The sequence below is a fragment of the Haemorhous mexicanus genome, chromosome 3, assembly GCF_027477595.1.
Source record: "Haemorhous mexicanus isolate bHaeMex1 chromosome 3, bHaeMex1.pri, whole genome shotgun sequence".
Lineage (NCBI taxonomy): Eukaryota > Metazoa > Chordata > Aves > Passeriformes > Fringillidae > Haemorhous > Haemorhous mexicanus.
Genome location: NC_082343.1, coordinates 116271555 through 116299357, shown reverse-complemented (window position 1 = coordinate 116299357; position 27803 = coordinate 116271555). Strand labels below are relative to the sequence as shown.

At 44.5% G+C, this 27803-nt stretch overlaps 2 protein-coding genes across 8 annotated transcripts in view; one reads left to right on the top strand and one right to left on the bottom strand.

The window, feature by feature from the left end:
* Positions 1 to 26885, bottom strand: part of INTS9 (integrator complex subunit 9) — a 61576-nt gene extending 34691 nt beyond the window's left edge. The window contains exons 1-9 of the mRNA XM_059843128.1: positions 26786 to 26885; positions 22157 to 22284; positions 17845 to 17905; positions 15611 to 15673; positions 11912 to 12051; positions 10217 to 10303; positions 6031 to 6151; positions 4218 to 4352; positions 1517 to 1628 (exon numbers count right to left, since the gene is read on the bottom strand). Of these exons, the coding sequence (XP_059699111.1) occupies positions 1517 to 1628; positions 4218 to 4352; positions 6031 to 6151; positions 10217 to 10303; positions 11912 to 12051; positions 15611 to 15673; positions 17845 to 17905; positions 22157 to 22284; positions 26786 to 26794 (856 nt within the window). The 5' untranslated portion in view covers positions 26795 to 26885. The remainder of the gene's footprint in view (positions 1 to 1516; positions 1629 to 4217; positions 4353 to 6030; positions 6152 to 10216; positions 10304 to 11911; positions 12052 to 15610; positions 15674 to 17844; positions 17906 to 22156; positions 22285 to 26785) is intronic.
* A 367-nt stretch (positions 26886 to 27252) lies between these two features.
* The window catches only part of HMBOX1 (homeobox containing 1), a 120100-nt gene continuing 119549 nt past the window's right edge, over positions 27253 to 27803 (top strand). For 4 of the 7 annotated variants that reach the window (XM_059843124.1, XM_059843123.1, XM_059843120.1 and 1 more), the window contains exon 1: positions 27254 to 27419. The gene's annotated coding sequence lies outside the window, so the exon portion shown is untranslated. Of the gene's footprint in view, positions 27420 to 27803 lie in introns of all 7 variants that reach the window. The other 3 variants (XM_059843126.1, XM_059843122.1, XM_059843121.1) reach the window with 1 other exon arrangement.

The following is a 27803-nucleotide window of genomic DNA, read 5'->3' as shown; positions in this document are numbered from 1 at the left end:
ACTTCTGGATTCTGCTTTGACTCAACTACAGCTCTAAGACTTTAATCTGTAAATGCATTGTAATTAACAGTCTCACTCTTGTTTACTCAGTGTTATAGGAGGGATTGTGCCACTGTTTGTCAGAGGGACAGTGACCCCCCACGAAGGTCCAGGAGGGACAGAGAAGGGCAGCACATCTGGATTTACCAAAACAAGGTCACCAGAGCTGATCTGTGGCAGCTCACAGGGTAATAAAATTCAGTGTTTAGAAACAGTGAAAAGGCAGGTGAAACACACACACATGTAAAAACACACATTTAGGATAGGAAGTCACAGGTGCTAGCACAGCTTCAAGGGGAGGGTGAACAAAACCACTGGGCATCATTAACTACACAAACACATCTAACTCAGGAAACTGCTGGAATAAAAATACTTAAAGATCATGAGAGCAAAGTATCCCAGAGCCCCACCCTGCTCTCCTGCTCTTCTTCAGGTATCTGCACAGTCCCTCTTGGAGCCAGAATGCTACAGAGAGGATCTTTAGTAAAACCCATCATTATCATTCTTATAAAATGCCAAAATGTGCTCTATTAACAGGTATTTAGGAGCATTGAGTGGGTTGGGTTGGAAGGGACCTTAGGGATCATCCAGTTCCAACCCCCTGCCATGGGCAGGGTCCCATTCCACCAGACAAGGAATTTAGTCTGATTTAGTTTTCTCATGTCTTCTGGTAACCTTTGTCAGGACCCTTCTACCACGAGCTTTTTAGTTTTATTTGTAGAAAGTAGTGAATTTAAAATAAAGGGAAGACTTCTGATAAAAGAACAGGAAACATAGAGCAGGACAGCCATGGAAAAGTGGTTTGATGAAAGAAGGATGAGAGCACAGAGGAACTGAGCAGGGGGAAGGGGAGAAAAGGAGAGAACAGCACTGGATGTGACATTCCAAACAGGCTGGAAAATGCTGCCATTCACACTGATATCACAGCTTTGCAATTATCAGCTTTTCCAGCTGTGAAAGCGTCTGATTAGGTTTTATATATCTGGGGGTCTATAAATATATCTTGACTTTTTTTTTTTTTTAACAGAGATTGTGATGTTTGCTTTTGATATATTTAAAAGTCAGGTGTAAGAAGGGAAGCAGATGTGCTTGTTTTCAAAACTGAAAGTCATAAAAAAGCATATAAAGATTTTACTCTGGCTGATACACAGGAAGGAAATAGTAATATTTCAGCTGGGAACAATATCCACATAGCCTGTTGGCAGCCAAGTGACATACTTAGCAAACCAGGAGCAGCAAGTGATTAAATCTCATTATACCTGTTCCATTCCAAAACATTTTAGGTACAACTTGTGTCTCTCCAAGCACTTACTGTATTAATGACATCAAGAGCACATCGTAAAATCTAAACAGGTAGTTTTATGCCAGGAGCTATAGCTGGACAACTTATTCAATTCCAGGAATCTCAGACTTATTTCCCACCCAAAGCCATGAATAAGATGATAAAACAGGCAGGAGATTTCTCTCAGTGACCTACCCAGGTTGCTGCAGAACTCTCCCACCATTCCATCGGGGTTGGCAGTGGGGATCTGGGTCAGCCCTGTCAGGATGAGAACGTCGCTGTTTTTCAGAGAAGCCTGGTCCATGGGCTGGAACAGAGCACAGGGAAATAAAATCAGGAATGGGAGAGTTTCTCCAGGCAGGACATGATGGATACAGTCACCAAACATTTTACACTTCACACTCGTCCATCTGTGGAAAACGAACTTGTTTTATACTGGTATTTTATTAAAGCAGAATGAAAATGCAAACCCATTTCTCTGCATTTGCAAACAGAGAGTAGATACTCAGAAATTACACATTAGTGTTACACTAAATAGATATTCTTGACACTGAAAATGTACCATGATCCAATCTTGATAAGGTAAAATCCAATTCTGCAGATGGTGAAAAGGTAACTCTGGGATGCCCTTCCCAGAGCTACTGATTAAGCAAAAGTGGGCAACTGCTTGGCAGCTGTGTGGTATTTTATGGTTATTTACTCTCAATAAACAACTCTCTGCAGTCTCACCAATCAGGAAAGATTTCTTCCAGAAGAGACAGATGAAGAGATTTCCTCTGCTGAACCTCCAAGACCACTGTAAGGTCAATTCCCCTGCTCACAGCTCTCCAGAGCCATTCTGAGGCAGTTGAGAAGGACCCTGCTCTGTTAAACATGCAGGGGAATTTCACATCAACTCTGACAGGAGTTAAAACTGTGCACCCCTTTGTAGGATCAGACCTGACACATGAGATTTATCACAATCTTTGACTCTCTCCAGTGTGTCCATGAAAATGAAATGCCAATAATGCAATAAAAAATAATATGGAATCTGCCTGTGATAATGTACATAATGATTATGGTGTATTAGATCCACATAATTTCAGATGCCATTGCACTGAGAGGGCCTGCATTGATTTTTGTGGGTTAATGTAAAGAATATGTCTTAAAAGGCTTTTAGTGACATGTCTGAACCTGTGCTGTCAACTCCTGTTCTCCACTTCAGTGGCAACGGTGTCAATCCAGACTCTGGAGAGGGGGAGACAAAATTTCAATGGAAACCATCTGCCAGAAGAACAGGGAACAGTCAGTGGTGCCAGGCCTAAATCCCAATTCACTGGAAAAGCAGCTCTGGATATGTTCAAAGTATATCCTATTCTAAAACAAAATGCAGTGACTTTTTTCTCACCCTGCTAAATAAAATGGGAATTTCATGATGAACTTCTCATCATGATCATATGGAGAACCAGGACAGACAAACAGCTTTTCACTCCCCGAGGAAGAAATGATTTGTTGCTCACAATTCTGACTCAGTGCCACTCGAGATACTGTTATCATTACATATTGTCTGTCAAACATCAAAGAGATGATGAAGAGCTGGTTGGAAGCTCCCAAAACCCACACACAGAAACACCAGATTGTAGCAGCCTGTACTGGTGCTCACAGGGATTAACCCCAGGACAAAAACTATCCATTGTCCTCAAAAAGCATCTGGAAGCAAATGCAAGACAATGATGACATGGGGTAACATCTGTGATGTGGTAAATAACAAGGAAAGCACAAACTGAATGTGATTTTAACTCTCTGTTAAACTATTCCTTCTAAAGATGTGCCCATGAGCAGCTCACTCACACCGTTCTCTGCTACTGGGACCTATTTCCTTAAAAACAGAGATTTACCAGAAGCTTCCAGAGAAACGTTTACCTTTGGAAAATGATGAAGCCTGACCTGATCAATTGAATTCCTTTTCATGTCAGTGAGGAGAAAACATTCTTGTTACCAAATTACTTCGTACAGGGCAAAGTTTCTCCTCACAGAAAAATTGCATTCACACATTGTCAAACACTGCTGCTCCTTCTCTAGGAGGGGAGGAGAGCACAGCCCAGGATGGAATGAGGCTGATGAGAAACAAGGATTTAGAGGCTCTGATACATTTTGTGCACCTAAGGATGGCCATACTATTAAAGATCATTTATCTACTGTAGTTTCTCAGCTGAGAACAAGCTTTTAAGTGAGGGATGCTCAGAAGCAAAGCTCTCCAGCAGACACCCACCTTGGGGGAAATCACTTAGTGATCAAAAACCTGACACATCTTCTAAATTATTTTTAAATACCTCCTGCAATAATGCTTTTAACTATTTTGACAACTTCTAAAGCGCATGGCACTGCAAACTTCAAGCCTTTCTTTGCAGTAAGAATTTATGGATCTAGAGAGAATTAATTTACTGGAAATTACATCTACAGCACTATAAAGACTTTGCCCTTAGCAGAGCGGGGTGGAAAAGTTGGCAGCCACTGAGCTATCATTCCTCCTAAGGAAGGATGTTTCAGATGTGATATAAAGCAGTCTGTGAACTGTCTGTGAAGATTCTTCAGTCAAATATGGATTTTTTTAAAAAGTCACTAATGCTCTTTTGTTTAACTCTATTGAAAATTTCCTCTTTAGAGTGAAAGACAATTCCACAGTTTTAAGTGAACATCAAATCACCAATAACAAAGAATTTTAGTTCTCTTTCCCTCATAACTATTGATGCCTGTCATTTGTCAGGGTATGTCTTATCAATGCCCATTAAGTCCAGGCACTGATAACACAGTTACCTTAGGCTGGCCTCTACCCTAAACCTGATCCCAGCTGGAATAACCCCTTTTTTTGGAGCAAAAGTTCCTCCTAAAGACTAAGAAAAGTCAGGGGCTGTACCTGGGGGTGTGTTGTAAGCAGAGAAGATCCTGAAACATAAGAAACCTTTTCATAGTGTGACTGGATAATCCAATTGGAACTCCCGAGAGCGTAGCCCGAGCTCAGAGGGGTGACCTGCACAGCACCAAACAGCTCCTGAAACACAGAGCGAGAGACATTAACTTGAGAGAGCCCCAGAAGAAATCAGGACAGGTCATTTTGTCATCAGTGATAGGAATTTCAAAAGCAGTTCTGCTGCTCAGAGCCTTTGTGAAGCTGTTCTGCTAACAATTACATCTGCTGGTTTTACCCACCCATGTCTAGCAGGACACAGGCTCTGAGAAAAGCTTTTCCTGAGGCAGGGCCTCAATAAAGTCTCTTTCCCGTGTGAATTTTATGGCATCTGAGTTCCCACTGAACAACTCCTCAAAATGATCCTTGATCTTGATCTTCTGCCTGCCTCTGCTGTATTGAAGAAGTTTGTGGGAGCTTTGCGTCTTTGAAGACTCTATTCTCCTTTAGTCAAATTAAATTGGTATTGGCCAGCAGGAGAGAAGGAAGGACAAGTACTTCTATGTTAATATAAAAACTCTGCTTGGGTTGCAAATTTTACTGTGGAAAACAAACTTAACCTCAAACTCACTAGCTTTCTAACTTTATTTCTTTTCAAATGCTACCTGCTGGTAATTTAGCAACAACACCTGGCAAACTCAATCCACATTTTAGTTTCAGTGTAAGCAACTTGACAGCTGCCTCCTTTGCAGGTGTCATTAGGAATTGTATTCCTTCATCTGTACCCAGGAATGTGGAATACTTGTTTGGAGAAAGGAAAATAAACCTCCCTAATGTGATTTGGCTTCTGGTTACTGAAGAATAGAACAAGCATCTGATTCATGCAATACAATGATTTTTCTAGTATTTCAATACGTATTTGGATGCCTTGAGAAACAAGGCAGGGGGCCTGCATTCCCCAGAGTGTGTAACCCAAAGCTCTAAAGTTTGATTATTTGAAAAGTTAGCTTTGGGAAGAGAAAATATATAGTTTTTTTCCCCAGTAACTATAAAAGAATGATTGGCTCAGATACACACATCTAAAATTAAGGGAGATGCATCCACACTGTGAGGACAGTGAAAAATTAACTGTAACAATCCATGGATAATGAGGAGTCACAACTTACTTTAACCCATATTTTTATTTTTTTCTGGCCTTTGAGCAGCAAAACTAGGTATCACAGCCCAAACAAGAGCAGGGATCATGGCACACATGCTGCCAGCAATCCATATGGGATCTGCAGACTATGGAATTGTGGGTTCAGTTCATTCTGGAAACTACACTGGATTATAGTCAACAGCATTACAGTCAATAACTGTTAGCTGGAAGCCCTGGGAAAGGAGTTTCTGAAGTTCACATTGAACCATTAGGTTTTGTTTACAGTCCCTAATTTACAGTATGAAACAAAGTGGAGGCTAAAGCACTCTAAAGATTCCCAGAAGTGAGACTGGGGAGCTGGGAAGGGGATGTGGCTTAGAGACAGAGAGGATACATTCACTCCCTGCATCCTCCCAGCTCTCAGTGGGCCAGCCATCAACTCCAAATTTGAGGGCACACCACCTTAAAATTGGCCTCCCCAAGGAAGAGAAGAAACAAATGGATATTTCCTGATTTCACCAAACAAGAGCCCTTCCTGGGAGGCAGACTGAAGGGCAGTCTGTGTAATCCCATCTTGCTTGCCTATGCCAGGGTAACTAGATCCAACCAACACAGGATCTTGAGGGGGAAAAGCTGGGGAACAGTTGTTGGTGTTGCCCTGAGGGCAACTGTCCAGGTACTCACGATTTTTTGGGAATAGCCCACCAGCTGGATCTTGCTGAGGGCTGCGTTCACCTCAGGCATGGTGTAGCACTTCCTCCACATGGACACCTCCACCGCGTCCTTCAGCGGGGCCGGCAGCAACCTGTGAACACCAGCAGGAGGTTTGTGGGGATCCAGAACAGCAGCTGGTGCTGGACCAGCTTCTACAACCCTTTACATTCTCCAGATCTTTACTTTTACCCTTTTCAATTTTTATTTTCAGTGTGCCTGGTGCTTCAAAGTGAGGAGCAAAGCCGCACTTCCCAATGTGCCTCACCCTAGGCTCTCCTCCAGCTCTCTTTGTTGCTGTGCTGTCCAGCCCTTGCATCAAAGAAGTAGCTGTGATCAAGGCGTTACCACAACTCTTGGGGTATTTTCACCACTGATGAAAGGTGCTGGCTGATCTGAGATGTCAACATGAAATGCACCTCCAGCACCAGGATCTTGGATCAGTGTCCATTTTTCATATCATAATAATCTGAATAATACCCTAATAATCTGAAACAATCTAGTGATTAAAGTACAGCTACCAGACCGCGAGCAGGGGTGGCCCTGCCCTGATTTCTGCCACTAATCTCTTCCAAGAGCACATGTCCCTGCTGCTCAGCTCAGCTTCCCTGCCTTCAATCCCACTTCCCTTCTGAGTGCCCTGGCAGGAACACACGAGCTGACACTGCAGAGCTCTTTGAAATCCCCTCCACGGAAGTATTTAAAATGTTTTACACCAAAGTAAGATCCATCCATTCTGCTCCTCACAGTCAGCTGGCCGGCGTTGTCAAGGGAAGAAGTGAACTATAATGTCACAGGCTGGAAGAGAGATGGCTAACTTCTGGGAAATAAATTTTCCTTAGCAACATGAACTGAGGCAGGAAGCAGCACAGCTGCCAAATGCATAAGAAGAATAGGATTTTTTTTTTTTTGTATATTAAACCAATGCTAAATCAAAGGCTAATTCAAACCAATTTCCAAAGATTTATGGAAATTGGTCAAGTTTCTTTGATCAATTTGTTTAAAGGAATTTAATTTATTGTTCTATCTACTAGGTCAGTGAACTCCTCCATAATTTAAGATACTGAAGAAAGGATTAAGGACAGCTCTTGCCAAGACCACAGCACAGGTCCAGAACGATAACTGCAATTCCAGCACACGCTGGCTGAAAGCACCCCGTGCTTCAGGAAACAAACAAAGCCTTCAAGGTCTTTTTTGGGAAGTCGTAAGCAACAAAAGGCCACACAATGTGGAGAGTTGTCCACCACTGCACTGAAGCAAATTGCCTGTAAAAGCCTTTAACCTACCATAAGAAGCATTTAGTGTTGGATGCTTTCAGGAGCTTCTCTTCTGGGAAGAGGAAAATGTTTCTCCAGGTAATGGAGAAAGTGGGGAATTGTCCTTGGTGAAGGAAGTTTCTCTTAGCCTTGACTGTGGCTACACTGAAAATACTCTGATCCCTGGCAGAGACCGGTGGCACCAGTCTCCAGTGGTTTCATGAAGCTGAGTGACAACGAGGTGCTGGTCCCTCAGATGCATTCAGTCTGTCATCTCACTTCTAAAATCCCTACAGAGTTACCAGAGGATATTTTGTGGTCTGAAGTAAATCTACCGCCACCACGGCAACATCCTGTTAAAGATCACCTCCCAACAACCAGATGTGTGAGGGCAGCTGCTGGGACAGCCATAAACGGGGAGGTACCACGAATCCACACGGCTGAGGATACAAAATTCACATTTAAAAAACTCAGGGACTTGTATTCTTCCCTAGGATCCGCATGGAGACAGTCCCTCCTGGTCAATGCAAAGGGTGACATTTAATGTATGATGTAAAATCCCAGAATTGTTCGAGGGGAGAGGAGGATGGCATCACCAAACTACATCAGGCCACAGCTTCTCTCATGCCCTGCTCAGCCTCAGGAAACAGCCTGTTTCAAACACTTTAAAAGATATGGGAAACCATCAAACAAGAAGTCAACAGAGTGCCTTTCACAAGGCAAACTTTCTCTTTAGCCCCTGAATCCCAATCAGTGTGAAAGATATCCTGGCTGACACCTCCAGAGCTTCCACGAGACTGCTCACTTGAAATAAAAGCCAGTGGCAATAAAACAGGCTAAGCAATTAGTTCAGACTGGATCTGATAATGGGAAAATGTAAACCACTATAATGAACTTATTATATTTTATACAGTATTTGCATTTAAAATGCTCCAGTGCTTTATCTAATGAAGATGATAATACTTTGTGTTTTATACTAACTGTTTGGAGAAGAACTAGCTGAACTGTAAAGCACTAATGGGGATTGATCAGCCTGAAAAATTAAAGTTAGACTCAGAAGTAATAAGTATTCTGTTCTAGCAACAGCCAAGTAGGAAAAAAAACCCCCAATTCATCAAGATCACATTTTCTTAAGTAACGGATGTCAGTCCAAGCCTGCATGTGCCATTAGCCAGGTGCTAATTTGGGGATCAGTAGATGTTTTGCTCTAATAATCAGTTCCATTCACGCCTGCGTGACACTTGTCACCAGGCATCTCAAAACACTTTGCAAACATTAATTAAAGTCCCCGGGTGCCCTCTGTGCTGGATGGGAGCTCTGTTTTACAGATGCAGAGAGGTGAGGGGGGAATCTCAGGGCACAGGTGGGGTAGAGGTGGAGAGGGAGGTCACATTTGTCCTCTTGTTCCAGCTCAAAGACAACATTGGTTCAAACCAGAAGAGTTAATTATACACAAATTCATGTTATTAAACTGATGTTTAGTAGCTCCCAATAGCTACAGGATGGAACTATGTATTTTGGGGGACATGCCCAGCAACAGGAGAGAGGAACATGTATTTTAAATACCACATCAAGGAAAAAAAGGTTCCAGTCTTCTACAGCAGCTGAATCAGAACAAAAATTCCCTCTCTGTGTTCTCCTCTGGAATAATCAGCAGCATGCAAAGTGCCAGGCAGCACTTTTCCTAAAATACGACCACCAGGAAAGTGACATTATATGAGCTGCAAGATATATGATTCTCCTTTAAACCATGCATACAAAACATGCCCGGTGTGACAGGAATAATGGCTCCAGTCCTCTCTCTTCACACACTGGGAGCTTCAGCAGTGGCTCTGGGCAAGCTAGTGGACCCCAAAATTAAAAAAAACACCACCCCACTATTCTAAAGATCCTGCTGAACTTCAGTGTATTTGGTTTTGCTTTACATCTGACTTGACATCTGCTTGTTTTCTTCAGAAGAGTGAGAGTTAGGGTGTAAAGACTGCTCCTGAATTCAGCAGGGGAACACAATATACAGCTAAAACTGTGGTAATTTGGATTTTTAATTTTTGCTTTGTGATATTGGGAAATATCAAGGCTACTCTTCTAATGTAAGAAATAATTCACTTTTAGGAAACTTCTAAATCAAGCCATCTTAAGATTTAGGAGTATAAAAAGGAAGATCAATTAAAAATGCACAAAGCAGCTTTTAAAAATAACTTTTTAATCAACCAACCCTATCTTTAAAATGTGCTAAAAACAAAACTGTCTTATCCAAGGAACATGTTGTGCACCTGAAATTGTTCTTATTCCCAAAGCATCATGTACAATTATAAACTGTACGGATAATTTTTAGATTCCATAGGCTTTCAAAACTCTGAGCATCTTGTTTTGATGTATAGCTGGAATAATGGAATGGTGTTTCCAAATAAGCTTTTTTATTCAGATTTTAATTTGTTTTTAAGCTTTGGAAAGCCAAAAAAGCTCACTCTGCTGTTCAGGTGTAAAGATGGGAAGAAAGGTAACACCAGTGACCTCCAACAGCTGTGTCTTGACTTTCTTAGTATGTCAGCAAACATAAATGTAAATACCATTTAAATTTAAATTATTCCAATGCAGTGTCATTAAACTTAAACATCCTTCTCATTTCAACAACTTTTTATAATGTTACTACCAAAATTCGATGGTTTTATCTACCATGGAGCTGAACTGTGTGAGGGGAGATCAGGGGAAGCTTTGCTGTTACCAAGTTAAATAAATTTGTGAGGTTGGAAAACCAACAATGTGCAGAAATTATTAAGGAAATAATCGACCCAAGGAGTCACAGCAGCAAATCTCAAATGGTGGGAGCTGAGCCATCCTCACAGTGACTCCCAAACTTTGGTGCTTTGGCACAATCACCTTTCCTGGGACTTGTTCCTTACCTTTGCACCTCCTTGTTCTTCCACATGGAGGCAGACTGAGCCTTTGGCACGCGTTCAATGGAATTCACCAGCTCTTCCATCAGGAGCCTGAAAAAATCAAACCTAAATTAGCACTGCCTCCTCTCACACAGGAGAGAACTTTGGCCCAATTCTTTCCAAAATACCATAGAAATTGTAACACTCAGAGGGGTTCTTCCCACAGAGGCCATTACCAGCACTGCCCCTGTTTATCCAAGGAGTGTTTCCAATTCCATCTGCTTGCAACAGAGGAGGATCTGGCCCACTGGGTTATGGGCTATTTGGAAAGTGCAAGATAATTTCTCCATTACTGACTGCTTGTGATAAGTAGTGAGACAAAACACACAACAAAACCTCCTCAGCTGCTGCCTATCACTTAGGGAAACCAAGCATGCTGTCAGAGTGAACTCTCCTCATCTGCCAATGAATATTTGAGACAGGAAAAGGTGTCAAGCTTTAGAAATTGTCACTGCAGATTTCCCTGCCCAAAACTAAAAGAGTTGTGATTGTGTGCAGGCTTTCCCTTCAAGTTTGGAGCACAAGGATAGCATCTGGAATGACTTGGGGTGGGGAGAACCACACCAGTGTACTCTCCCACAAGACTGTGCTTGTTATCTCCAGCTCTGGACCAGCAAAGACCAGAGGTCTACTACTCGTTTGTATTTACACAATTCCTTTCACCTACAAGGGCCTTCAGCTTCTGTTTGTTTTCACACAATGGGGGAATTACTCTGGCATGGGAAGTTTGCACAGGACCTTCAGTGGACAAAGATTCCTGCCCTAAAGTGCTTACAGAGTAGTCCAGACAGGAGGGCCTAATCTGGCTCCTAATTACTGAATGTGGCAGCTCTGCAGGAGAGGAACAGAGCTTAGTTCCAGTTAGGCTTCACCTGCAGCATTTGGTGTTGATCCATCCAACCAACAAGACAATTTTGTAAAGATAAACTGGCAAGTTTGATGACTGTTCTGGTTGTGACTGCACTGTCATATCTTTTTCTACCTCAGTCTCCTATTTCTGCCATTTTTCTTAGTGTTTCTCTCTGGATTCAGAGCTCACATAGCTTAGCTGTCATTTGAGATAATGTCAGCTTGAATTCCTTTCTGTGGAGGAAAATGTGATTATATGGAATAATAAAATCCTGGAGTGGTTTGGGCTGGAAGGGACCTTGAGGATCATTTAGTTCCAACACCTGCCATGGGCAGGGACACCTTCCACTAGACCTGGCTGCTCTAAGTCCTGTCCAACCTAGTCTTGAACACTTCCAGGGATGGGGCTGCCACAGCTTCTGTGGGAAACAAGTGCAGTTTTCTGATTGGGAAGATTCCTTTTGGTTAAGGGGAACAGAGAGGAGCAGCAGAGCTCTTTGATCCATGGTTTTTGAAGGTCTGAAGTTGCCTATATGGCCATTACTGAGGTGTTTCAGCCCACTCAAATTCCACTGTCCCACATCTATGGCCTGGACTCAACACAAAGCACCTGCTGGTAATGTTGATGCTTCCAGAAGTTGGGAAACATGGAGTTAACACATTTGCAGCACTAAGGACTTGGCTGGTGTTCAGCTGCTGCCTGAAAGCCTCTTTGGAACATTAGCCACCACTCCTCTCCCCATATTGTCCTTTACACCTTCTCCTCAGCAGTGATGAAAGAGGAGCAGAGAATCTGAAGGGGCTTTTTACCTGCCAATTTGAACAGTGGGCTCGGTGGCATAAACTGTTCCAGTGAATCCTGTGTACTCTGTGATGTAGGGCAGTGCCATCATGCAGTGATAGTTGGAGATCAAGATTACATCCACTGTGGAGAGGTCAAGCAGTTCAGTCTGAAAACAGAGCAGAGATAAGCAACTTGTAACCCTTTCATGAAGTTTAATAAATGGCAGAAAAACAACTTAACAACTTCTATTTTTTTAAACTTTATTGCAAGAATGTAACTGGTTTATAAAAGGAGTCTCGGCTGTGGCAAAGATTCATGTTGCCTTTAAATTAACAAGATTTATTTTAAAAGCCCCCTAAAATTCTTCCATTTTCCAACCTGGAAAGGAAACCATGTCCTAGGTTTTTCTGAAATGGCTGGTGTTATGAGATCCATGATTATTTTACTTTTATCAAAGAATTGATGTATGCACCTCCTTAGGGAGGAAGACACACCAAAGTTTCTGTATCAGTGATTTAGGGTGTCTCTTTTTTTTTTTAATGCAGCACATCATATTGCACCCCAAGAAAGAGATGAATGAAGACTGTATTTATTCATATGCTTAAAAATAATCCTCATATTTTCCCAAAGTAAATGTTTGGCATCTTTCTCATTCACATTTTCTACAGCAGGAGATGAAGCCCATTCACAGGATACAACAAAATAGATGGGTGGGCCCAATTAGTTTTGATGTGACAGTTTAGACAAGAGTTCTGAGAGTGAAAGAAGATTTCACACATTGTTAAAAGAATTTTAATTAGAAATATTTACTGCTAATGCTACAACACAAATGGTGTCAAGTCAGAAATTTACAAGATTACTGACCTCTAACTCAGTTATTATAGAGCAGCTAATGGAATTCAACACTCATCAAGCACATATTATCTGATTACAAGGCTTGGTCCAGCAATTTGAATAAAAAAGGCAAGAAAGTAGGTCACTCTGCTTTGCAGAGGGCTGACACAGTGCTCTGGTGACAAGCTGCTTAACTCCTCCTAAGCACTCATGGTTTCAATCCATGATCAGCAATGATCTCTGAGCTGAAAACAGGAGGTGAAACACCACCCTCAGCTCCATGACAGCACCTTTTATCTTCCTGGGCTTCCAACGAGGAACACTCTCTCTGCAAGGTATCAAAGGATCTGCTGATGCCTGCGCCTGCCAAAGCTTGGATTGTCCACACTTGGTTTTCAGCTGTGTCCAGACTGTACAGGATCAAATTCTGGACTGGTTTGGGTGGGAAGGCCCTTAAAGACCAAAGTGTTCCACCCAGGGACACCTTCCACTATCCCAGATTGTTCCAAGCCCCAATTAGCCTGGCCTGGGACACTTTCAGGGATCCAGGGGCAGCCACAGCTTCTCTGGGAAGCCTCTGCCAGGGCCTCCCCACCCTCACAGCCAAGAATTCCTTCCCAATATCCCATCCATCCCTGCCCTCTGCAGTGGGAAGCCATTCCCTGTGTCCTGTCCCTCCATCCCTTGTCCCAAGTCCCTCTCCAGCTCTCCTGGAGCCCCTTTAGGCCCTGGAAAGGGCTCTGAGCTCTCCCTGGAGCCTTCTCTTCTCCAGGTGAACACCCCCAGATCTCAGCCTGGCTCCAGAGCAGAGGGGCTCCAGCCCTGAGCTGAATCCCAGCCCAGGAGAGCCATCAGGAGGATACACACCAGCACTTTCCAACCATAAGCATGCCACATCTCAGCACCCTAGAAGCATTTACTGATAGGCTGAAAAGGGTGTCAAAACCAAAACAAAGTGAAATCTTCCCTGGGGCTTGCAGTGATTTCACTAAAGTGCCTTTGAGGTGAAGAGGCTTAAAAATGTTTCTTGCATGTGAAGTGAAAAAGCAGAAAGTTGCCAAGCAAAGAGGGGGCTGCATTCTGCACTCTAACATGTGTGAGAGTACTCTGCTGCTGAGACAGCCTCATCTCACCTTGTGGCTGCTGGATTAGACCCAAATCTTGCCTTGCTTTGGCAATGGTGTTCTGGAAGTGATACAGAGATTCTCTGGTTAACTGCTTCTGCAGACAAGTTTCTTCAAGAAAGAAGTGGCATGGAAAGAGATAAAGTAAAAGCCTCTTTCACACAAGCTCCCTCTTATCCCGTGTTACCAAACAGCTGCAACATTTCCACTCTGTTTGCAGCTGGCCACGACTCCTGAACCTCCTGCAGATAGGTGAGCTCAAGGTGTGAGCTGGGTGTCACGGCAGGTCTCTTCCTGTGTTCATGGAGGAGATGTGGCATCTCTGCTGGGAATTTTGGGAAACATCTCAGAGGCCATTTTTAAAGTTCCTGCAATGGTGATATGCAGATGGTTGCCATCTCTGGTTGTAGGATGGGCTGCTGGGAAGCAGCTTTGTGCAGTGGTAACAGGAGTAAGATGAAGCAGTGATTCTCTGTCTTTCATATTCATATACATGTGGGTATTTTCCAGCCCAAAGTAACCAGAAAGTCTGGCTGAAGCACTCTAAACCCCAGCAGATAATCATTCCAAAGAGAATCCAGCACATAAACCCTGTCCTTCCCAAGATCTGGACCATAATGGCATTTTTTATACACACAGATGCTTCCCACATCCCTCAGTTTCACAGGACAGTAACTAAAAGGCTCACAAAACCCCAGAATTATTAGGGTTTTGGGCTGGTCTTTTTTTGTGTGATTGGATTATGACAATTCGAGCTGGGTTGGAATGGTTATAATCTGTTGGAACCACTTGCCAAAACCAGTACCAGAGCTGCCAACTTGTTGGGAAGAATCAAGACGACAAGAGTGATGCCAGAGATGAGTTCCATGGGATCCACACATGGGAACAATATTGCCAGAACCTCAGCAGGCTGACAGCAACCTTCCAGGAGTGTTTTGTGCTTCCTGTCTGCAAGGTCAGGCAGAAAGGGAAAAAAAAAAAATTGCCCAAAAGCAATTGTGTCTGTCTTTGAAAGACAGAGAAAACACCCCACCATGAAATGAAAGAACTGATGGTATCACACTCTGAACACACTGAGGAAAGGGATGCTATTCCCATGCTACTCTCCAATATTTATCCCCACCTCTCTCTGCTCAGCCTTTTATATCTTAATTTCTCCTGCAGCACTCCCCATATGCACTGGGTGATTCCAGGTAATCCAAACATCTTCAATGGTCTTGCTTGCATTTTTTAAATCCAGAAATTCCAATAAAAACCAGCTTGAGCAGCCACTTGCAGCCATGCCCGTGGATATGAAGGCCCTCAAAGAGGCTGTAAAAGTTTTTAACCTGAAAGTGCTGCTGGCAGAAGAGCAGCTCAGCAGAATCCGACCTGGTTTAACCACAGCTGGCTCCCCTGCATCTGTGGTTAGAGACAAGCAGCTTTCCTCACCTTCATGGCCTGCCCTCATCTAGATCAGCACATGGATCCTGTCAGTCAGCCCAGCTCAGTCTGGTTGTCTTTGAAAAGCCACAAAAAGGGACAGTTCAGTCTTATTCTTGTGTCAGATTATTTGCTCATGTCTACCAAAACCATGGTTGAAAAGGGTTGTTTCCATCCTTTTTCCAGTGTCATAGAGACTGAAAGCACCTTAACAACACAGAGTTTTAGCAGTATTATTTACTGAGTATTAATAAATTAGCAGGAACCTGGTAATAATAATTTAACAGGTTTCTTCCATGTGATTGAATGGAGTCAGATTTTCAGTAAGGCTTTGAACAAACTCACCTCTGGCAAGCAAAACTCAGGCACAGAGTCCACAAACACATGGCCAGAGCACTCCTTCAGCTCCTGTAAAAAATCACACCAACAGAGGAGACACAAAAATACAGCAGCACAGTGTTATCCAAGGCAGCACATTTTGGATTTTCCAGACACTTTCTTTATTACAGGTAATTTCCAGCCCAATACTACAGGACATTTATCCCCCTTCTAAACACAATTTGGTGCAGGCAGATCTGCTGAAATTACTTTCATGGCAGATGAGGCTGCTTGGTACCTGAAGGGATCAAATCCTCCTTGGGAAGGACAGAGGGAGCACTCTGGTAGGTAAAGAAAGAGCCCTGGTGATGACCAGGAAGGCAAGTTTGGAATTGGTTCCAAATAACCTCCAACTTCTTCTGTCTTACTAGAACCTAAATACAATTTATATACCCTCATAGTATTTGATGACACAACTTTTGGGGATCTAATTTCCACAGGGCACATTTGTTAAACTCTAGCCCCTATTTTCTTCCTCTTTTTCAAGGCAGACATCGAAAACTTTTGTCACATGAGAAGTCACATTCTTCAGGGTGGAACAAAAATCTTCCCAACTCTCCCAACTCTCCTCATAGCACAACTCACAGGCTCCCTACCACCCACCCTACCTTCTCTCCTGTCCCAAAGCAAGTGGTCTCAGCCAGCTTCAGACTGACAGAATTAAAAATTGAATCCCATTCTTAATAATTACAGTGCACCTGCCAACTAATAACGAATGAGCAATTACATCTAGTGGCAGAAGTCTCCTAACCTCATCTCAAGGGAGTTCAAAATGATTAAAAGTAGATCACAGCACATTTCAATGCCTCTCCAGGACTGAAGTTTTAAAACTGAGTGCTGTAACAGGGATGTCCACCTCACATGATAAAACACCCCCCTTTGACTCCTTCCCTTGGCTTTTTCCAGCATGGGTCAAAGAATTTACCATTCCAAGCACTTACAGTGGTCAAGGTGAAGTTAAGAGATGCTGCCTTTGAATTTTTAACACGATTTCCTTCGCCACTGTGTGAGTTTGGAGGTTTCTCCTGAGCACACACTGCAGCAGCAGCATCCCAGAAATTTAAATATATTCCAAATAAAACTACAGTGACACTCTGTCCATTCTTTGGAGCCCAAAGCTCTGACACCAAAACTGGGGTTCAGGAGACACAAATTCCAGGGAATTCAAACTGAGCAACTCCATTTCTGCCCCTGAGCCTCTGCAGCCCTGCAACTGCCAGTTAGCAAGTACTCTGAATAGAGCTGTTACTATTTTACCAACAGAAATGCTGCCTGCACAGTTTCTTTTGTCTCCAATGAGAAGAAAAATCGGGTCTTTAATCTATGATCTTCAGCTCCCTTGTCTGTAAAAATCAGATCAATCCATTTTGTCCACCTCAAAGACCCCTACAAAAGCAACTATTATCACTGTTTGCTTTAATGTTCCCATAGTCAGAGAACAGTCTATTAAGCATTTTCTCCACTGGTACCTATTGCTGCCCACATTTGAAATGTATCTGCCTATTTTACTAACATCTGACATATTTTTGTGTTCATTGTTCCCTTATGGCAGATCAAGCTGGCCGCTGCAGTGCCAAGTTTTGGTTGAAGCCTCAGACAAATTCTGCCTCCAAAACTGATGCAATGAAAAGAGAGGGAGAAAAAAGAGCAATTCTGTGTCTCTCATGTTGCTGAGGAAGTTCTGTGTCTTAGAATCAGGAGGCTGGAGATAATATCCTCCCTGCTATGTCCAGCAGCAGAACACATGTTGATTTCAGAGGCCAAAGCCATGCTTTTCCTCTCTGACAGACCTCCCATAGGCAAACCACTGCCTTTCTCATAGCTCTGCCTGAAAAAGGGTACGAAACCAACCTCATTTATAGGCATGCTCTGAAGCCTCAGTGTCAGAAAAGTGAGACTGTGGAATAAAAGGCACTCTAAGAAGGCGAAGCACTATTATTTATGGAGCTTCATGAAATACAAAAATATTCACACTGACGACTTCTGCATTTTAAGCAGATTTTTTTATAATCTAGGCTACCTCTGAAGCCTGAGAGTTGCTATTAGCATTTTGTTTCAAAACGTTCTGCTCTGCAAGGACATCCTGGCTGCTAGAGGTACACAGAGAAACCTTTGGGATGAGTCAGCTCCTGCAGCACCAGCTCTCAACCTGTCAGGTGGCTTTTTGCATGGCAAGAAAATTCCAAGCATCACTCCAGTACCTTGTCCAGAAACATGCTTCCATCTTTCAAAACCCAACCGGGAAGTTTGGACAGCCTGGGGCTGGAAAGAAAGAAAGAAGAAAAATTATTTCAATATGAACTGAATTATTATCAGTGGCTAAGCACAGACCTTCTACTTGGTGTCATACAGGCAGAGAACACCATTCCTGTCTCAGGGAAGTAACAGTCCCAATAAAACAGACAGACAGTTTCACTGTGGTTAAGTGTTCACCAAAATGACTTTTACAAATCATGATTATGACACTTATAAGTAAAAATAAATCTGAGGACAAGGCACGCAGGGAGTTTTTAGTCATTTATGGTGAGGATTTTAAAAGGCTCAGTGCTGCTGAGTTCCCTGTGGTGAAAGTGGATGAATAAACAGAAGTTAGGGCAGCAACAAACTCTGTGCTCAAAACAACACAAAAGCACCATAAAACTGTTCTGGGACAGAGGACAACGGACAAATATTCCCATCAGCAATGGCAGGGAAAGACTGATGCTCTGGACAAAGTCATTTATAGACACAGGTTGGGATTTTATACCCACATAAACCATGGTTTCATGCCTGGGTGTCACCCTGAAGACCCACACCAACAGCTGTACAGGGCACAGGGGCAAGGAGGCTTTGCTGTGAACTGCAGGTTCTAAGCAACAGCAGAGCCCATTTTTCATAGTTTCAAATGCTAATAAAGAGATTTAAAGGTAGACATTGTAATTCTGAGTTTACAGCAGCAATGGCTGCAGCATTTCTTGCAACCGTAACTGAGAGACTTCTTTCTATTTCACAGTGACATCTGATTTTTGTATGAGTCTACAACTTAGCTCTAAACACACTCTCTGCCCAGATTGAAGTTTAATTACACATTAAAAAAAAAAAAAAGTAAACAAGAGAATTGAACCCACCTGAAACCAAACCCTGCAACAACTTCAGATTTGGACACAGAACCTGGTTGCAATGAACTTTGCCAAGTGCTGTGCACTAAGCTCTACAGACAGGCATGTTTGTATCCTAAAAGCACTTTCAAATTCAACATCTTGAAAATAGGAAGTGATTCAAGGGCTTGGAGGAATGCTGTGTTCAGACTAACAGCAGTATAAAAGAACAAATTCTGACACCCCAGTAAGTCACAAGGAAGGAAAAATGGGAAATCCATGAGTCAAGGAGTAAAGACAGAAGGTAAGAGGGGAGAGCAGAAGGATCTGTCATGGAGGAGCTGTGCCAGAAGAAGGGCAATTCCCTTCTGAGGATAAAGAGCAAGGCTGAAGAAGTCTGATGACAGAAAAGATGAAGTGACTAAACGTGCCCAGTGGATTGCTCAAAAGCACAGCTTAGGAGCAGTAATTTGGAGACTGAGGGGGCTGAGTAGAATTGGTGCAGTGACTCTAAAAGAGTTATGGAAAAAAAGCAAGAACAAACCACTCTGATATGCAACAACTCTGACAGACACAGGGGGATAGGACAGGAACCTTGGCTGGAAGGGCCACCTGGAGGGCTGCAGTCCAATGTCTCAACACCAGCACAAGGTCAGGTCAGTGCCTTGTGCCTTGCAAATCCCTGGATTCATCTGCGGTTTCAGCAGCACAAGGCAGAGCAGAATAAACTTGTCCTACTCCCCATAATTTACTCTAGCAAAAGTTTTGCTTTATTCATGATGAAAGAGCACTAAACTTGTACTAAACTGGCATCCACTGAGGAATGAAGAGTAGGGGAGGCAAAATGAGCAGGTGTGTCTTGTGTGTGGCTGAAAGCAGAACAAGCAACACAGGACAGAAAGGACTCTTTACCTTGAAGCTAAGAAGCAACACAGCTCCTCCTGACATCATTTTGACATTGTAATAGAGTGATTGATTAATCCAAAATAGCTGGAACTGTCCCATAAATAATGTGAGCAAGTGTGTCATGGCTAGACAGGAAAGGTTAAGAGCTTCCCACATGTTCATTTCACCGTTTTGCATTTGACTTTGGCGCAGGGGAGAAAACTCCAGTTGACAAACCTCCTTTAAAGTAGAGGAGCATAAAGACCTGGGCAGCTGCAGGTGCTCTGCACACACTCCATGGGCTGGTGAGAACAGGGAATGCCATTTCCAGGGCAAGGGGGAATCTAAATACCTTTGCACTGGCATTTCTTTGAAGAGCAAAGAACTCTAAAAAATGTCCAGTCCCTTTAATGCCATAAACACTGCAGCACTTTCCTCTCTTATAGATTAGAGCGCAGGCTCTCAAAATATTTGCTCAAGGAGGGTCCCATGCCAGGTATGACAGAGGAGTGAGCTGTGTAGCAAAGATCCTCTGTAATATCACATATTTTGGCAGACCACATACTGAGATTTGCAGAATCCAAAGGGTTCATGGATCTTGCTGGAATCTCTGGCTAAAGACAGCAGAGAGAAGCATGGCTGCTCGCAGGTTAAGGTCTCACTCACGTCCATCTCCAATAAGAACATCTGGTTCTGAGAGGATACAGCTGGACAGAATGCCAGATGTGACAGACCTGTGTTCAAATCCCTCAGGCAGTCAGTCCTTCCTGTCACCTTACCTGGCATCTGATGACAATGTCAGCTCTCTGTCACCCCACGTTATGTTGATAACACACGTTTGAATTTCAGAGCTGTTTGGACATCATGGTAATGGACTCCTAATCTCAAATGGTACAACTATGAGTACTACAGAGATAAGGACTTTGCAGTGGCAGCCACATTCCTCCTCACATTTCTGACTTATTTCCACAACTCTCTGCAGGACACCTGGTTTACAGAGAAGATCAATTACTTGCCCAAGTCCATGTGCTCAGGCCAATCCTTGCTCTAAGGGGTGTTCAGTCAACTCACCGACAAGATTGATTGGATTTAAATCCAAATGTTTGCTCCAGTTCCACTGGGCCATCAGGGGTCAAATCTGACATCCTCTCTTATTGAGTTTGAGTCATTTTAGTGCCGACATTCTGGAGGTGCTTGGGGAATTCCAGGTTGTGACCTGCAATTTGGCTGTTCATTCCCAGGGTCTGCTATCAGCAGACAAAGCTGCCACATCCCAGGGGAAAGCTGATTCCTGCTGCTCTAAAGAACCTCTTAAGCCTTTGTTCAATCACCTCATTTTGCTACTTCTTTCTCTCTCAATTTCCTTTTTTTTGGGGCGGGGGGGGGGGGTGGGGGGGGGGTGGGGGGGGTGGGGGTGGGAGAAAGCAAATGCAAGGCAATTCTGTTTGTACCTGGATGTCCAAAACTTTCAAAATCTATTACTGCACCAGTTGGTGCAGTCAGCAGCTGCACTATGGAATGGGACAAAAATTGACTTTCACACTGATCCCTCTGATGGCATCTGTTGCCTCTCTACAGCAGATCCTGAACTCCAGGTTCTTGCAGAACAATGCCCACATTGTCTATTCCTTTCCTCTACTTTCCAAAAAAATAACAAATCATAGGAAGTGCTGGACAAACTGCTTTAACCTCACTAGGTCACTTAGGAAACTCCCTTTTCCAATTGTATTTTCCCCCTCAATCAAGCCTTCCCTAAGCCCAGAATGCTCTTCACTTATTACCTTGTGGATCAAAGTTAGTAAATGGCTTTTGGGAAAACTCCTACTCCTCCCCATCACTGAGAGTGACTTATTCCCACCTCTTCAACTGCTAATTTTTGTCATTTATTCAATTTACACAAAACATGTCACCCTAACTTATTACCCTAATTAGTCTAAAAACCTGGGGAAATACAACTTTGTAGCAGGGCACAGAAAGGAGATCTCAGGATTCTGTTCTAGACTCTATTTTTGTTTCTCTGCTGTTCCAATCCCATGCCCAGCTGCACTGCCCTTTTATTTATTTAACTTTTAAAAGGGAACAATTATGCCATGCAGGCAACTAACAAGGGCTGCTAAGTGCTATTTTTCTTTGCATTAGTCTGTGCTCTGAAGAACAGCCTGAGAAGATGGTGGGTAAACAGGACTTGCTGGGCTCCACGCACTCCATCTCAGTTACCCATTTATCTCATCTTGCATGAAGAAGCCAGAAAGATGACAGATATGTGACCTCACTTGTGCTGAGCAGTTGCAGCAATACTTTACTGAAGCTTAGAATAAATTATCTAGAAAAACCAATCAATAAATCCATAAAATGTCTTCCGTCTACTGAGCCAAAGGACGTTATTTTGATAAAGAGAATTTTTAAGTGAACAAAGTCTATTTATGATATCAGATGATGCTGTTCATTTGTACCCACCCCCTCCCTCCTTCCAATACACCATTTCAGGCACAGCACTCCAACTGCAACCCAAGAAGATGCAGACTAAGTGCTGACAGGCCACAGAACTCACCTCTGCACCAGAGGAAGTGGGAGGAAATTGAGGGTAGACGTCATATCCAGCCCACAGTCCAGCATGATGGTGGTGGATTTGAACTTGAGCACGTTGCATGGCAAGGTTGGATGTCCTGACAGGCAGTACTGGAAGAAGAATGAGCAGGAGTTACTCAGGACCTTTCAGAACATGACCCTTCCCTGTGTGCTGGGCACTGGTGAAGCCACACCTTGAATCCTGTGTCCAGCTTTGGGCTCCTCACTGCAAGGACACAGAGAGGCTGGAGCTTGTCCAGGGAAGGGAATGGGGCTGGGGAAGGGGCTGGAGCACCAGGAGGGGCTGAGGGAGCTGGGAAAGGGGCTCAGCCTGGAAAAAGGAGGCTCAGGGGGACCTTGTGGCTCTCCACAACCCCCTGACAGGAGGGGATAGACAGGGGGAATCTGGCTCTGCTCCCAGGGAACAGGGATGGGGTGAGAGGAAACGGCCTCAAGCTGTGCCAGGGGAGGTTCAGGTTGGACACCAGGAAGAATTTCTTCATGGAAAGGGTGGACAGGCAGTGGAAGGGGCTGCCCAGGGAGGTTTGGAGTCCTCATCCCTGGAGGTTTTCAACGTATGACTGGATGTGGCACTCAGTGACAAGATGGGATCAGTCACAGGTTGGACTCGATCGTGGAGGTCTTTTCCAACCTCAGTGATTCTGTGAACGGAGTTCACAAACTGCCCTTCCCCCCTTGTTTTCAAATGCAGTTCCTTACACACCAAAATAAAACACGATTTCCCATGAATCTGTGTCCCACAGCTGTGTGTGTTCACTGAGATTTCCCCATGTCAGGGTATTAAGGGGCAGATTTTCTTCAGACAGTTTTTCTGATACCAGGGGTTAAATGGATGGCAAAGCTCTTCTTTCTGATTTAGGACACATGCAGAATATCTTTTTTGCTTGCAGTCACTTATTTTCCCCAAAACCCCAGGAAATCAGCTTCTTCCAAACTCAGACCTCATGGTAAAACTTGGCTAGAAAATTTGAAAATGACTCGAGGTAGACAAGGAGGCAGAGATGCCCTGCAGGAACACAAGTTTTTATTTTGGTAAGAAACCTGCCCCAACACCCCCTGCACAGGTGCAGCAGCTCTGGGGCAAGTTCTCACCTGCTTTTTGTCTTGCTAAACACAAACAGGAAGCTGGAGGGACTGGGCAACCCCACCTGAATGGAAGGGTTTGTGTATCCAAATCCCAAAGGCTTTGCAAGCTTAATGAGCCGGTGAGCAGGTGATGTAGGGGGCACTTGAGCATCATTGAGATGCAGCCACCTCCTGTCTGGAGTGACAAACATTTAACCAGGCGCGGGAGCTTTGAGGGAGAGCAGAAGGGAAAGGTCGGCTTTAAAACGTGGGATTAGAGACAAAGGTCTGAGCAGAGCGCGGCCACCTCTGCGGGAGTGTTCCTCTGCTCCGAGGAGGGATTTTTCTATCTCCACTCTCCCAAGTCTGGGCATCTGGCAGCACAGCCATGCTCAGGTGCTCAAACTGGAGCTTTTAAATTCAAGTTTTTGTCAATGAAGATGAAAAATACCACTTGTTTGGCCGTACACTGCACTAAAACCAGACTCGGTCTTTTTCTAAGTCATTTATCCCTTAAGCTTGTGTTCTATACTTCCCTCTACCAAGTGGAAAAAAGGGAGATGAATATTGTCATTTTCTGCCTCTGCTCACAATAATGTTAACACAGGACTGCAACTGTCTGGATTAACAGCCCTCAAAAAGTCTATTTACATACATTCCTCAAAAACCTGCTTTAAACTGTATTTAAATAGCTCAACCGACTAAGCCTCAAATATTAAATTTAAAATATCACAGAGAGTTTTGTTTTAAATTCACAAAGCCTTAATTATTAAGGGGTTACATCACATTTTGTCTTTCTTTTAGTAAAGTTTAAGAAAATATGTAAAGCCAAGCTGGTGAAGGAGTGAGGAATTCACTTGGTTTATTCACAAATGTAACACTCTCACGTGAAATTAAGTTCTCACCAGACCAGAACTTTGACAAATGAAGCTATAAATTGAAGTAAATAGAAAGAAATGAAGGGAAAAATAAGTTCTATTTTTGTGGCTTTTAAACTATTGGTAATTAAAAAAGGCAATGAAATATCACCACTTTTATCAGCAAAATATTTTCTTGCCCTTTTTTGTAATCATGAGTAGTATTACAACCCTGACATCTATGACCTAACTGGAAATTCCTCCTCTTTTCCTTCTTTAAAAGCAGCTAAAATCATCTCTCTCTGTGGCTGTCAAGCTGAGGTAAATGGATTCCTGGGAGTCAATGGATTCTTTCTACCAGATTCAAACAAAGTGACAGAAAAATAAAAAAGGCAATTTGTATTTTCTATACAGCTGTTTGCAGAGGTGACATTGCTGGGCCTGCACCTCTGTGAGAATTTTGGATTAGGAATCCAGGAATAGAAGTGTTTGCACTATGTGTGTCTCTATACACATTATAAATGTGATCATTTTCCACACAATTTATACTTGTTACTGTTTAAAACAGATCCAGAGCTTTCACTCATGCTCCTGACTGGACTAAAATGCAAGTTTTTTATTCCAAGATTTGCTTGATTCCCTTATGGCTAAAGGCTGGTGCAGCCAACACACAAAGGTGCCTCATCTCCTAACTCCAAAAGTCATGTCAAAAATGACACAAAACACACAAAAGGCATAAATATGCTCAGCTCACAGCTTTCCTGGCAGGATTTTCAAATTGGATGAAAGTTTGGCAGTGGGGCACAAACTGAGGGGCTGATTCCAGATGCTCAGGGCCTGAGAGAGGCAGGTTTTCCACAGACATCCCATGCCATGAGCATCTTGTGGAGGGCAGAGTGACAGAGGAGGGAGATGGTGGCTCAAACTTCCAGCTCCAAAACATTCAGAGTTGTGCAGGTTAAAGGCAGAGCTTGGAATTCCAAGTGAAGCCAACAAATCCTGCAGTGCATTCCTCCAGTATTAGTATCACATGCCAGCTTAAAATGTGGGGGGAAATGAGCACTGAGGCTTGCCTGAGTCAAAGCACACTTGAGTTTGTGGGAGACTGAGGCTTCCACTGGATTCTGAATCAGACTTGGAGTCAGAATCCCAGAATGGTTTGGTTTGGAAGGGACCTTGAAGCTCATCTTATCCCAACCCCTCTGCCATAGACAGGGAATATTCCACTAGTCTCTCACCTCTACCCTGTTCTTCCAAATTCAACCCAAATCTATGAGAAAAGAGGATAAAAATCATCTTCGCTCCTTACAACCCTAAATTCAGACATATCTCCAGAGAAATATAAGGTGAAGAATGTCATCTTATAATTCTCAGTAACTGAATTTAAAAACAGGTCTAAAAATGCTCCAATACAGACTCCAGACAGTTTGTATTTCCCCTCTCTACCCTTTCCCTCTCTGTGTCCCCATGCAAGACTCTAAACATTAAAAGAGCTCTGCATTTCCTCTGGGGTCTTTATTAAATAAAGATTTTCCAGTTTGCTTTTCCCCACTGAATTCTATCAACCTCTACAATCACACCCAGAAGTGCTTGACTGTGCAGAGTCTGTCCCACTGGAAATATTCATCCCTGCACAGATCCTTATCACACAGGTAAGATTAAGCAGGATCAAGCTCCTTGACCACCTGCCTCTGGAATTAATTGTACACACTTCCATGAAGAGCAGTTTCCTAAAAGTGTTAAAATAGCAAATTTACTTCTATGAAGCTTTGTTGTAACACACTGCTCAGTCTCAAAACCAAGAGACAATCTTATATTGAATAACGGCGGCACTTCAGATTAAATAAATCAAATATTATGCTCAGGTATGTTGAAAACTGCTTGGGTTTTCACCTCCAGACCAAGAACTGCAGCACCTTGTGTGTAAAAGTTCTTCCTGGAAAACAAAGCAGGTCCTGAATCCCAGGTCTCTAGTAAAGTGAAACAGTTCAAGAGAGAAGACCAATATCATGGGTCATGTACTTTCTGACAGAAGACTGTAATATCAGAACCAAAACCCCTGTCAGAAGCAAGGTGCACCCTTGGCAAAGCTGTTCCAGGCTGATTTATTTTATTTTTTTTTTTTTTAGTATCTCCCTGCATTATCACACTGCAGATGGAAAACTTTATCACAAACCACGAGCATTTATTCACATTCCTCGCGAGCCCAGCAGAAGCCACACGCGCAGGGGCACAGCTCCACGCCGGACTCATGTTTAACGCCAGGAAGGCTGAGAAACATTTCCTCCTCCTCCAGAACCCTACTAAGACTTGATGCCATCCAACACCTCAAACGCGGGTAACCGGCCCCTCTCTTACCCCCCCCCAAATCAGGGCCGACCCCCGCCTTCCCCCACACCTCAGGGCCGACCCCCGCCCCTCCCTCAGCCCCTCCCCGCCCCACTATCACCCTCTTATCTCTTATCCCTCAGTCACCACCCCCCCCCCAACTCCCTCAGCATCTCCCCCCGCCCCTTTTCCCTCAGGCCACTCTCCAGCGCCTCAGTTTCCCCTCAAGCCCGGCGAGGCTGAGACTGCGCAGCCTGGAGGCGACCCCAGGAGCCCTCCCGCTGTCGGAGGAAGGCCGAGCCCCCTCCCCTCCCTCACGGCCGCCCGCCCCGGGCACTCACCAGCTTCATCGCGTCCCCCGGTTCTATTTACCGGGACAATCCTGCCCCCCTTCCTGCCCGCCCCACCGCGCCGCGCCCCGGGGCATCATGGGCGTTGTAGTCCCGCCTCCCCTCCGCCCTAGATAACGTCATGACCGTCCGACGCATGCCGGGAGTTGTAGTCCGCCCCGAGCGCAGCCCCGCAGCCCCATTGGCGCGTCGCCCGCCCGCGGCATGCTGGGAGTTGTAGTCCGGGCGCCGCGGGTCTTCCCGTCACCCTGGGGAGGGGGAAACTACAAGTCCCAGGGTCTCACAGCTGCAGCAGGTGGGGGCTCGGATGTTGATATCAACATGGCGCTTGTCAGACAGACAAAGACAGTCGGTCTGGTGTGATTGAGCCAAAAAAAAAAAAAAAAAACCCCAAAAAAAAGGAGAGGGAGCGGGCGAGGAGGAGGGAGCGGCAGGAGGAGCGCCGGGCGGGGAGGGGGCTGTGTCCTCGGGGGGCGTGGGGGGGCTGAGGGATTTCCTCCCCCCTATTGTTCTCGTCCCTCCGCGCCCCCCGGTAATCTCCCTCAATCTGGGGCAGGGGAGGGCGGGGGGACCCCCCCAGTCCCGCCGGTCCATGGTGAGGCGGAGGCGCCGGCAGCACCCAGAGGTGAGTGTCGAGGGGGGATACGGGGGGGGAGCGGCGGCGGCGGCGAGGGGAGGGGGCGGGCGGGTGGGTGGGCTGGAGGGAGGGAGGGCAGCGGGAAGGGGTCCCCCCTCCGCCGGCACCGCCGGGAGTCGCTCCGACCCGGAGAGCGGGATGTGCGTGAGGGGGGCAGCCGGGGGCGGGTAAGGGTGGGCAGGGGCAGCCCCTCAGCACGGGCGGCAGAGTTGGAGCCGCGGCTTTGGGGGGCTCCGCGGGTGCCCCGGATCGGAGGAGGAGGAGGAGGAAGGTGTCCCCAGGAGGCTGCAGCGGGAGGGCAGGGCACCTTTGGGGTTCGCTCTTCCTGCCATTTGTATATTTATTCTGATTCCTCCCATCTCCCGGGTGTGG